The following is a 12,503-nucleotide window of genomic DNA, read 5'->3' on the forward strand; positions in this document are numbered from 1 at the left end:
TCTGCCTCAATTTCCTCATCTACAAAATGGTTCCTACCTCCCAGGATTGTTGTAAGGATAAAACGAGATGATATTTATAAAGCACTTTGCCATCAATCCTTAAAGCACTATAAAAGTGGTAGTTGTTATATATGAGGGGCATTGACAACACTTACAGACCTTTAGAATCTAACACTAAGCTAACAAGAAAAACTGGCTAAAATTGGAAGCTACCAGATGGCCTCTCTCCACTGCTGTCCTGCTCCTAATCTCTGCTCTAGTCTCCCCAGTAGCAGCTTCATACAAGAATCCTAGGGTCTCAGTCTCTCTCTCCCACACTGCCACCACTAGTATGAAGTTAGGTCCTACCTACCCCCCACACACATACACACACTTCAACTGAGGATATTCTCTTCCCCTTGAACCCCAGGTCAATCTGTAGTGCTTGGCATAGATTAAAAAAAAAATAAAATCCTAATTATAGATCTCCCTGGAAAAATGGCTTCCAGTGGGTTTCATAGATACTTCTCTGGGGGGCTTATAAAAGATCATGAACAAAGAATCACATGGGTTGAAAGGCTGTGGACAGTTCATGATCTGTTCTAATGCTGGGATCATATCAATGTACTCACAGATCCATCCATGATTCACAGTATGATGAGAAAAAAAAAAGCTCTTCCAAGTCATACTCAATTACCCAAGAGGACACCCTTCCCTACAGCAGGTAGACATCCTCCCCTGAAAAAGTTCATGACAACTCTGTGGGTGTGGCAAAATAGGTTATAAAAACAAAGAAAAATTCTCTGACCACAAGGCATTTACATTTTCCTGGGTAGGTATATGTAAACAGGTAAGTCTATGTGTGTATGGAAATCTGATGCAAGAAAAAAACACTAGCAATAGGGAGTTCAGAAAAGATAGCCTAGAAAAAGTTAGAGATTATAAGAAGAGGGTATATCTTTTTCTTACTTGTATCCTCAACACTTAGAATAATTCTGAGCACATAGTGGATACTTAAGAAATGTTTATCATGTTATATTGTATATATAAAGATCTGGAAATCAATTACAAAAGGGATAAAATGGGAACTAATAAGATTCCTGAGACCTAGGGTATATAAAGAGAAAGAGGGCTAGGGCAGAGACTTGAGCAACATCTACAGGACAGGATGATAATCCAGCAAAGATGCAGAAAGAGTAGCCAGACAAGTAGAAGGAAAACTAAACCTTAATCCAAGAGGAAGAAGTAGTAAACAATGTCAAAATCTGCAAAGAGGTAAAAAAAAGAGAGAGAGAACTGAGAACCAAAAATAATTTAACAATCTAGAGGTCCTTGATAACCTTGGGGAAAAAAAGTTTTTAAAGGATCTCTAAATTGTTAAATCTAAGTTTCAGCTAAGAGGAGAGACCCAAAATCAAAGTTTACAAGGAATTGGGAGGCGAATGGAAGGAGAGTAAGAAAGGGCAACAAGCATAGATTCCTTTTTCTGGGAATTAGTCAAGATAGCAGAGAGTTTTCTATTTTAAAAAGCAAGGCAAGACACAACCCCCAATGCCTAGCCCATACAGATTTTCTGCCTTGGAACCACTACCTGGCATTGATTCCAAAATGGAAGATAAGTGTCTTAAATTTTTAATAAAGAAAACTAAAATAAAGTTATGGGCATTGCTGGGGATAGATGAACTTATGAGGTTCTTAACTAGCAAAGCACTAGATGGTCCATGGATGTCTGGTCCAAGATAGTCTTCACAGGATGAGAAAAGCTTGATACCCTTCTCCACAACTCCTCCACTCTGAATCACTACTATCACCATCCCTGTTGGAATACAGGGAGACCCCTCCCCTATCAACACTCTCTTTTCATTCTGATAGTAAGCAAGGCTAGGATCAAGGCAGAGAATGGCAATGGGTTAGAGCTATCTATCAAGATGTTCATGAAGGCTGAACAAGAGCAAGAGTTAAGGCTTGCCCACCAACACAACATGGCCGTCCAACACAGGTCAAACATTAGCACTCTCCCACTGTGATTGTGTGAAGTGTCAAAAAGGATCATAAGCAAGTGTCAACTGCTATGCCCATTGATGTCTATCCATAGGCACACCAAACATCCATTTTCTACCATTCCCTCTTGCTCTTGAGGAAACCCAGATAAAGGAGGAAAGAGTCCAAACATGAGCAGGAGAGAGATCAGTCTTGGGCATATATATATATATATGATTTATTTTCTTCTCCCCCACAAACAAGAAGGCAAAGGGTGCTTACCAGTTAGGATTCTCTAATCCAAGTCTCTCATCCCCTATCTGAGTTATCAACAGCCAAGACTCTGCTAGAGAAAGCAGCTTTATATTTCGCTATACCTAGATTTAAATATTAGAACCACCTGTCTTCATTCCCTAACTCTATGCCTCTCAGGTGGGGTGGTATTTAGGTAATTAGAATCACTAAGCCATAGAGAAACTGGAGTTCTAACTTTCCCAGACCCTGGTGGAAGAGTAGAGCCAACCTTTCAGGAGTCAGCACTCTAGTAGTCTCCCTCATCTCCAGGAGATCACTTTAGCACTCCTTAAAATTTTCTGCCCTGCCTAAGGCAAAGCCCCACCTTGGTTAGAATAATAAATTGTTTTGATGTTCAATGTTAAAGTTTTTTGAAAGACCTCTTCACATAGATGTTTTATTTCCCATATATTGTCACATTATTTGCAGTAATGGTGGACAAAGATTTTCTTTTCCATGATGTTATCAGAGGGCAAAGGGGTGAGTCGAGCTGGGATCTGCTCCATGGCTTTCTCTGGGTTTTGAAGTAATCTCCATGAGCTGGAAAAGCAGCTGAACAAAGCTAAGGCCACAGCTTTGAAGGGGGCTGCTCCCAGTCATCTCCCATCAACCACTTCAAATTGAAGGGTTTGAAATACTCCAGGCGATGGCTTCAGGGTTTAAAAAAAAGAAGGGGGAGGAGAAACAAAGAAACAACTTTTAAGCTTATGATCCAAAATTTTATGAATGCATTAAAAATGAATAAATTTAGGAAACAGTTTTCTGAACGACTAAAGCACCAAAGTTATAAGTCTCATGTAGTACTAACTTAATCTTGGAGGGTGGTATGTTCTGGTCAATTCCATTCCATTCCAATTCCATTTAATCAAACACATATCAAGTGGCTACCATGTGAAACACTAGGCACTGAAGATAAAAAGGCAAAAATAAAACTGTCCCTGCCTTCAAGAAGCTTACATATTTCTCCAGGAAATGAAGTATAGTCAGGTTTAAAAAAAGACAAATTGAGGAGGGAAAGAATATTAATTATGGAGAGGAACAAGAAAGACTTCAAGGACAAATTGACACCTCAACGGAGCCATGAAGGGAGATAAAGCTTCAGAGAAGGGGAGGTAAAAAGAGTCGGTACTCCAGATAAAGGGGAAGATCTGTGTTCTAAGCCTGGAATGTTTACATACATATTTATAAAGCCAGTTTTTCCTCTTTCTATTGCTAAAATACCACTATGCTGCTTGCCTGAAATTAAGGTACCCTGTGAATTTCTCAATCATTAGGGTAAGTGGTAAAATATATGAAAGGTTTCATTGTGAATTTATTGAGCTTTTTTTTTCTTTTTTGGTGTTATGGTTAGGAGGCAATAGAGTAAAATAAAATATAATATTGAGGAATCTTAATTATACTTTCTAGAACATGAAAAATATAAAATTACCTATGAATATGTTTGACATGTTTGTCAGAAACCATGATATGAATTTCCATTTATATGAGTACTTAATACATTGTCCAAAACATAGTAGCTCTTAGTAAATGTTTAATTGATAAATATAACTTTCTTTCCTCCCAAAAGCCATGTAAAGAAGCATAAGTATTATTGTCCAGTTTACAGATGAAGAAACTGGTTCAAAGAGAATAAAGAAGTTGCCCCAAATCACAAAGTCAATTACTGGAAGATCTGAGACTCAAACTCAGGCCTTGATTCCAAGTCTAGTGTTCATTTCCACTACAGCTTTGCTTCTCTGCAAGGGCAAAGACTCTCTAATAGGAATATGGCTGAAATTTCATTTAAATGTTGCTATTATCCTTTCACATTATGAAAGATTTAATTATTCCTTTTCTCAGAATCACAATTAAGCTATTTTAGTTCATTAAACTATTCAAAAGAATTTCTAATCTTGCTTTATCATAACACAGCCTCACATATCCTACTTTCTCTCTCTCCTTCAGTCGGATTGACAACCAAAACCAACCCTAAATCAAATGATCATTAGATACTCACAAATTGGGACCTTGTCCAACTGCAATCTCTTCACGGGGTATTGGATAAAGAGCCTCATAAGTTCTTCTATCCCCAGACCCATGGATGGCATATAAATTCATCTTGTCAATTCCAGGTGGAAAATATTCCCAAGGAACAAGTGCAGTTCCATTCCATTCATTCCCGTGTATGTCAGCTCTAAAATTTAAATCCAGCTCTTTCTTACATGTGATGGAGATGGGGCAAGGGAGAGAAAAAAAGAGAAAAAAAGAAAGAGATGAATATTTAAATCAGTATCATTTAAAATGTAATACAGTGATCCCTCACCTATCCGGGAGTTACCTTCCAGAGAGCCCCACAATAAATGAAAATCTGTGAAGTGGTGGCATTATATTTATTTTATTATTTATATCTATTTTAAGACTTTACAAACCCTTCCTACTCTCCTATCAACCTTTTCCAGTCTTAGTAACCTACAGTCAATGAGCCAATCATCACCCAAGAGACATAACACAGCTCTGTAGTTGTTCACTTTTCATTCCATCAGCCAATAGTGTGCCGTGATGAGCATAATTCTTTGATAAAGAATCAGATTTTTTTTTCCTTAAAAAACCAGGATACAGAGAAGCCATGATAAGTGAACCACAATATAGCAAGGGATGACTTACAACTAGGATAAAAGGGAAGTTGTTAGTTGGGTGGGAAAAAAGTCTCTGATATTTGATATATCAGAACAAATATGAATATATAAGACGAAGGTCCATTTATTGATGATAAGTGATCAAAGGACATGAACAAAAAGTTCTCAAAAGAAATACAAAATATAAACAAATCGTATGGAAGACTGCTCTCAATCACAAATAATAAGAGAAATGGAAATTAAAACAACTTTGAGCTTTCACCTCATACCCAACACAGTGGACAAGATGACAATGGAATCAATGTTAAGGCAACTAAATTAATAACAGGCATATTAATAATTATTAGTGAAACTGGTAGTCAATCAATAAACATTTACTAAGTGTCTAAGTTGTTGTGCTAACCAGTTGCAGCAAAGCTCTTGAAGACAATTTACTAAGCTACAAATGTATCTGGTATCAGTAATCAGAGTTTCCACTCTGAGAAAAATAGGAGGTCCTTGAACTCTTTAAAGCATAATACTTTAAATGAAAGGAAAAAAGAATCCTTGGAAGTTGGGGGGTGGGGGGGAGGGAACGAACAAAGAAACGTTGTTCAGTTATCCTCACATGGTCAGATTAGTGATCCTGATTCTTAACTTGAGTCCATAAGCAGCACTGTTAAGACAGAATTTCTTCTAATTGCCTCTTAATAATCATGGTGTATGTGTCAACATTTCAAAATTTATAAGCACTTTCCTCCAAACAATAATGGAGTAACAACATTATTATCCTCATTTTATGGGTAAGAACACTGAGTCATGAGGGGTTATATTCTCTGCCCATGGTCATACTCCAAGCCCATTGTAACCAAAAATTTAAAAATTTTGCGGAGCAGTGCCAAAGCCAAGATTGCAAACCAGATTCCCTATCTTTTAGTCTAGCATTCTTACACCCCAACATCTCTGAAATGTGAAACTTCCATATAAAATACAAAAACATGAGGTCCTATCCCTAAGATCAAATTTTACATGTATTCATTTAGCTCCTTAAAAAAAATCTTGGAAACAAATCAGGACAATTAATTTAAAAGTAACTAAATGTGACAAGCGCACAGTAATCACATGGTAACTGCTTGTTCCTGGAATTAAGTACACACTAATCACATGCCAAATAGATGACATTAATTGAATTACAGAGGAACTACATGAGCCTTGTTCTAGTTCTATGAGGGTAAGAATGTGTTTTGCTCAAATATCTATTCAGAAAATGTTATCTTCCTTCCTCCTCCAGTAGCTGTTAAATACTTGAAGGGTTGTCATGTGGAAGAAGAAATGGACTTGTTCTCCTTGGTCCCAAAATGCAGAACTAGGAATTAAGAATGGAAGTCACAGAGGTCCAAATTTATCTTTAATATAAGAGGGAAGTGGCCTAACAGTGAGAGCTACCCAAAATTGTAACAAGTGACCTCAGGAAGGAAAGGCTTCCCACTCACTGCAGAACCCCCCCCCAAAAAAATGATGATGACTTGTTGGGTATAACATAGAAAGAACTCTTGTTCAGGTATGGATTGGAGTGGCTTCTGTGGTCCCTTCTACCTCTGAGAGACTGTGATTCTCGCAAATACGTGGCATCAGTGGAATTACTGAAAGAGGCATAAATTGACCTAAAGCAAGTTCCTTGATGGATGAGCATTTATTTTTGTTGCAAACACCCTTTAAAAAAATGTTATCTTCTTTCCTTATTCATTGGTTTACCAGACAGTTAAATCTGAAAGATTAGAAAAAGGAAAAAAAAAAAGAAAAGAAAAAACAGCGCCCCTCTTCTTAACTTACCTATTTCTGTTGAGGATACCACTATGCTTCCCAAGTTGTTAGTGCTGCTTTCCTCTTCCTGCCAACCCCAAAAAGAATCTACTTTGTGTTCATTCTGGATTTACATTTTATATATGTTGTATTTATCTATCTTCCAAATGAAATAATATTTGTAAAAAAATTCTTTGCCCAATGCCTAGCAACATAGGAGGCACTATGTAAAAGCATATTGGATGAAGGAAAATCTTTATATATAAGTGAATCCCCTCAAACTCTATAACACTTTACCAGAGCAAGGCTTAAAATCCAGAACACAGGCAATCATCTGTCAGGGAAAAAAAATTGGCATTGATTATCTGAGCTCATTTTTAACAGGCTGCCTATTCTCTTTCTTCCAGTTATAATATCAACGATGCACTAGGGAGAGAATGTAACGCCTCCAATATGGAGATCAAAATTCCTCTCATCTAAACCAGTAACTGTGGAATCAATCCCTACAGGACTATGTGCCTTTTTTCTTGAAGGATACAGACAGCTGAAAATGAAGGGTTTATTAGTACTTTAATATTGAAGTAGACCTCCCAGGTGGCAGGAACAGTTCAGTAAACTTTTAATAGAAGACTCACATTAAAAGAGGAGGCTCCAAGGTATATCTCTTAATTTAAAGGGCATGATCATTTCAGAGCTAAGGAAGCTGCCTTATTATAGGAAGTTCATAGGACAAGGGACTTCATTTTGTTTATATTAGATATGGGGTAGGAGGGGAGCGCTAGTCAAGAATGTAATCAGCCTACATGGTTATCCCACCCCACTTACAGTGGCTGACTAGATGCTGAACTCTGGTAACTTTGTCAAACCAATCAACTAATTCAATGTGCAAATAAGTTCTAGAAATCCGTCAGTAGGTAACTAAATGGAACAGGAAACCTATTCAGATAAATTAAAGGGCTTAGCCATACTCTGTGGGTCTTCAAAAAAATAACAGACTGATTCAGACCATGAGAGATACAAGTGTCTGGCCATGGAGAAAAATGAGCATCCTCTGAGGGAAAAAAAAATCCTTTGACAGGAGTCAGAAGGATTCCCTTAGCCTTGATCTTGGTCATGGCTTCAGTCTCGGTATCTTTTCCCCCTCCTTGACCAAGAACAATCTTGTGAACTTTAGAGAAGCAGAGGATTTGGACTTTTCACAAGTGATCTTACAGCATATCCAAGAGAGCAGCCATGAAATACCAAAATCTGAAGAATTAAAATTTAAGCATTAATCTAAAGACAAATGGAAAAATGCATAGAAGAAATAAGTAAATACAGTCTAAATCAATGCTGTGTTTGCACTGTGCCATATTCACATGGCTAGTGTCCAGTGAAATACAGAATAGCAGAGAATATTTCCCATAAAAAAAAATAGCACAGGACATGGGATGTTAAAATATATTTAACCACCAGAGGATGCTACTCTTGACCTTTTCAACGTTGAGTGTCTTGGAGGAACAAGAAGGCCAGTGTTATGGTATTACAGAATATATGGAAGCCTGAAAGTAGGCTTAGGTAGGAAACCTGACAAGATGGGAAGAGGCTTGTTATAAAGGGCTTTAGAAGCCAAACAAGGTTTTATATTTGATCCTAAAAGTAATAGAAATCCACTGAAGTTTGTCAAACAGGGAATTCAACCATAGGACCTTACTATCTGACTTGCAGCTGAGACTCCATTATCTAACATGTGTTATCTCCTCTTGTTACCTACTTACTACACAAGGTTGAAGTAAGATAGCATATGCAAAGAACTTCGAATGCCTTAAGCCACTATCTAAATGCTAGCTATGATTATCATTAGAATAAGAAATCCTTGAGACAAGAGATTTTTCCATCAGTATTGTTAGCACTTTTCATTGTTGTTTTGAGTCATTTTTCAGTCAGGATCAACTCTTCATAAACCCATTTGGAGTTTTCTTGGCAGAGATACTGGAATGATTTGTCATTTCCTTTGTCAGTTCATTTTACAGATGAGGAAAGTGAGGCAAACAGGTTTAAGTTACTTGCTCAGGGAAGCACAGCTAGTAAATATCTGAAGCAAGATTTGAACTCAAGATGATGAGTCTTCTTGACTCCAGACCTGACACTCTATCCACTGTGCCACCTAGCTGCCCAGTACTCATATGGTTAGCTCTTAATAAGTGCCTTTTCATTCATCTATTCATGCATTTATTCCAGGCTTTATTATCATCTTCATTTTCAAGATTAGGAAAGGAGACTTAAAGAACTTAAGGGACTTGCTTAAAGTCACACAGCCAGGAAATCTTAAAGGCATGATTCAAAACTAGGTGTTTGGATGCCAAGTCAAGTTCTCTATCCATTATGTTAACTACTTTTCAGGACATAAATAAATCCATGAGGGGGGAGAATAATAATATGCATGCCACTTTAAGGCTCACAAAGTACTTTACATATACCATTGATCTTCGAAATAATCCCTTAAGGTAGGTGATATTATAAAGGGAAACTGAGGCTCAGAGAAGTCAAATTAATTACCCAGATTCACAGAGCTAGTAAGTATCAGAGGCAGATTTCAAACTTAAGTCTGACATACTCGAACCGGAGTATTCTATCCACAAGAGGAAAGCGAACCTTTTGGACATATACCAGACAGATATAATAGACTATTTCCTTGCTTAAGATTACCAGCTGGCCTCAGCTAAGATTTTTCCTTTGGTTCTAAAAATTGCCCTTCTGCTTTTGTATGCAGAGGGGCCTCAGATCAATTTCTTCCTGGAATAGATTCCTCCAGGAAAAGGAAAATCCTTTACTTGTGGTTAGTCGCTTGAATACCTCTCCATATTCTTCCCTGTCAAGCTTTGGAGATTTTATTTATTCTTGATAGAATGCACTTACCACTATGGTCATGGCTTTTTTCATTCCAAGCTCCTTTTTGCTGTGCCTTAAAGAATGAAAGGTCTTTAGCTGGAAATTTCTCATGCTGGTTGTTGGGCCAGAAATGATCAATTGGGTGAGATAATGGTCAGGAAGGGAATAGGAAAGAGGGTCATGTACTTCATCTTTAAGAACTTGGTTTTTCAGTTCATTCTAGTTACATTTTTAAGTGAAATGAGACAGCTTTCAAAGTTTAGTTTGATTTATTTAATCTCTTCTTAAGAAGTCATTGTGAATACAATAATGTCAAGGAAACCAAGACTGAGAGGCACCAGAATTCTGATGAATAAAGTGACTAATCTTTGCTTGAAATGTGCCTCCCTCCTCTCAGCCCCAAAGTATCATACTACAGATGTATAAGGAAGCATGTTTCAACCTATATTTATCAGTCTACATAGTGGTTTGTTTTGCTTAACTATATTTTCTTTATTGGTGGGGAGGAGTCATCAGTCTGTTGGGGGTTTGTTTGTTTTAGAGGTGGGGGTGGACATTGGAGAATGGTAGCAATATTTTTAAAATAAAGAAAATATTTTTTAAAAAAAGAAATAATAGTGGAATAAAAAGCTTTAAGTCATATGAGTGCCATCAAGTTAAAGTTATATTCTAGGTAGAAACCTGAGAGCTAAAGTTCTTCCTCTATGTACTAATTCCTTGTCTTTCATATCTCAGAGAATCACAGAGCAACAACTAGGCTCGACGGCATTCAATAAAAGGAGACATACTTTAATAAAACAAAGAAATAAGAATGTTTTTTCATATCTTCTGACAACTGATTTCTCCCCCACATAAAGAACATACATCATTATTGAAATTCTTACACACTCTCTCCCCAACACACCCAAATAAAATTTGTAATACCTGTGCTTTGATGCCCTAGACCAGAGTGAAAAGTTCTCTCTAGTAGAATCTTTATCTCTATTGCACAATTTGAAGGCTCCGTGTTTTCAACAGCATGAGGAATTCCCAGTGTGGGCAACCCACTAAAACAATATTGATTGCAACTAGTATATGACTCAATAGGTAAATTCTAAGGGATTGCTAAGGCCCAAAGAGGTACACTGACTAGCCCAGTGTCACAGGCTAGAGGCTAATCCAGGACTTGCTAACTCTAAGACACTACTTCTCACACTGCATCGTAAGAGTAAAGTAGTTACCAAGACAATTCTATTTTAACTTAACATAAGAGTTGAGACAATGTGATTTTTTTCCTCTGATTTTGGTTCTGTGGTACAGAAATGTAGTATTTCCATTATTTTCTTCTGAGAATATAAGAGTAAAGAGCAAGGCAATCTAGTGTTCTATAATTTCTCTATTTGACTGTCTCTCTTCTAGTTCACTTTCTCTCTGTCTCTCTGTCTTTCTCTCTGTCTCTGTCTGACTGTCTCTCTCTCTCTCTCTCTTTGAATTTGTCTATCTATCTCTCTGTGTTTCTCTGCATTGGTTTGTCTAATTTTTTTCTCTGTCTCTCCCTTTTAAAGCAGCCCATTACCCCCAGATTTCTAATTAAATCGAGGTGTGGGGATTGCATTTGGCATGACAATAGCACAGAGAACACTGACTTTGGGTTCAGTGACACTAGAATTTGGGGCAGTAGAATCCTTTCCACTCCCCCCCACCATGGTGGCCCACAATGACACTGCAGGTAGTGTTAGGCAGCAAAGGCAGTGGAGAACCATGATGTTAGTGTCGAGTTTAGCATTTGCCTTGGGGAGAAGGCCCATTTCCCACAAATTTCAAAACCCAGGGATTGTCTTCATTTTTCCTCTATTTTTGGTTCTGAGATAGCCTTAATTACAATGAGCAAAATCATCTACTGCATACAAACATATGTATGTATGTATGTATTTATGTATATATATGTGTGTGTTTACATATACATATTATATATACATACATATGGAGAGAGAGACAAAGAAAGAGAGAGAAAGAGAGACAGAGAGAGAGAGAGACAGAGAGAGAGAGAGAGACAGAAAGAGAGAGAGAGGGAGAGCATTAAATTGAAAGTGACTTCCCAGAAGCAATTCTTTTTTTCATTTTTGGAAATTCTAATAAGAGGCTAAAATCAGATTTGGTTGTAGAAGATTCATAGTCTACCTAATCTTATCATTTCAATTATACAGGAGCAATTCTATTTCAGAAATTATCTTCTAGTCAATTCAATTTTTTTATATTCTAAACAAATTTATTATTATTCTTGAAGAATCAGACTCTTGACTAAAATGACTGAACAATAACAAAAAATTGTTATTATTACACTCATCTTGATTTCCCATTGGCAATTCTAAATGCTGGGAATAGGAATTGAAAATCTACATTTGTAGAAACTATTTTTTATGAGGGGTGCATTTTCTCCAGGTTCAGGCATTTCTTTTGCCAGCTTGTTAATTTTAAACATGAAATCAAAACAAATAGCTAATATTCTCCCTGGCTAAGAAGAGCCATCCATTTTAAATCAGCATAAATGGGGTTGAATCCTCATTCTACTACTTATTATCTATTTGACCTTGGTATATCATTTAACTTCCCTGTGCCTCAGATTCATCATTTATAAGATAGAAATAATATTACCCACACTCTATCAACAATTATTGTTTAAAAAAAAGAGGTGGAAGGGATTGTATAGACCACATAGCCCTATAGAAATGTCAGTTATTGTCAACATTATTGACATAATATTGCCTCATTAGTAAAATTCTAAATCTAATTTTCATTCATGTAGATGAAGATTTTTAAAAAAGAAATTTTAACCTAGGGCTTGTGAACTTATTATTCCAACTATTTTGATAACTATAATAATTATTTTCCTTTGTAATCTTATTTATTTTATTTTTTACATTTGAAAACATAATTCTAAGAAGGGGGGTCCAGAGGTTTCACCACATTGCCACAGGTCCGTGACATGCCAAAATGATTAAG

The 12,503-nt window shown here is 36.8% G+C and overlaps 1 protein-coding gene across 1 annotated transcript in view; it reads right to left on the reverse strand.

The window, feature by feature from the left end:
• Window positions 1-2,636: 2,636 nt before the first annotated feature.
• The window catches only part of LOC123252376 (UPF0462 protein C4orf33 homolog), a 33,510-nt gene continuing 23,643 nt past the window's right edge, over window positions 2,637-12,503 (reverse strand). Inside the window, exons 7-8 of the mRNA XM_044681714.1 lie at window positions 4,250-4,449; window positions 2,637-2,903 (exon numbers count right to left, since the gene is read on the reverse strand). Of these exons, the coding sequence (XP_044537649.1) occupies window positions 2,816-2,903; window positions 4,250-4,449 (288 nt within the window). The 3' untranslated portion in view covers window positions 2,637-2,815. The remainder of the gene's footprint in view (window positions 2,904-4,249; window positions 4,450-12,503) is intronic.

This window comes from Gracilinanus agilis, chromosome 6 (genome assembly GCF_016433145.1).
Source record: "Gracilinanus agilis isolate LMUSP501 chromosome 6, AgileGrace, whole genome shotgun sequence".
In the NCBI taxonomy this organism is placed as follows: Eukaryota; Metazoa; Chordata; class Mammalia; order Didelphimorphia; family Didelphidae; genus Gracilinanus; species Gracilinanus agilis.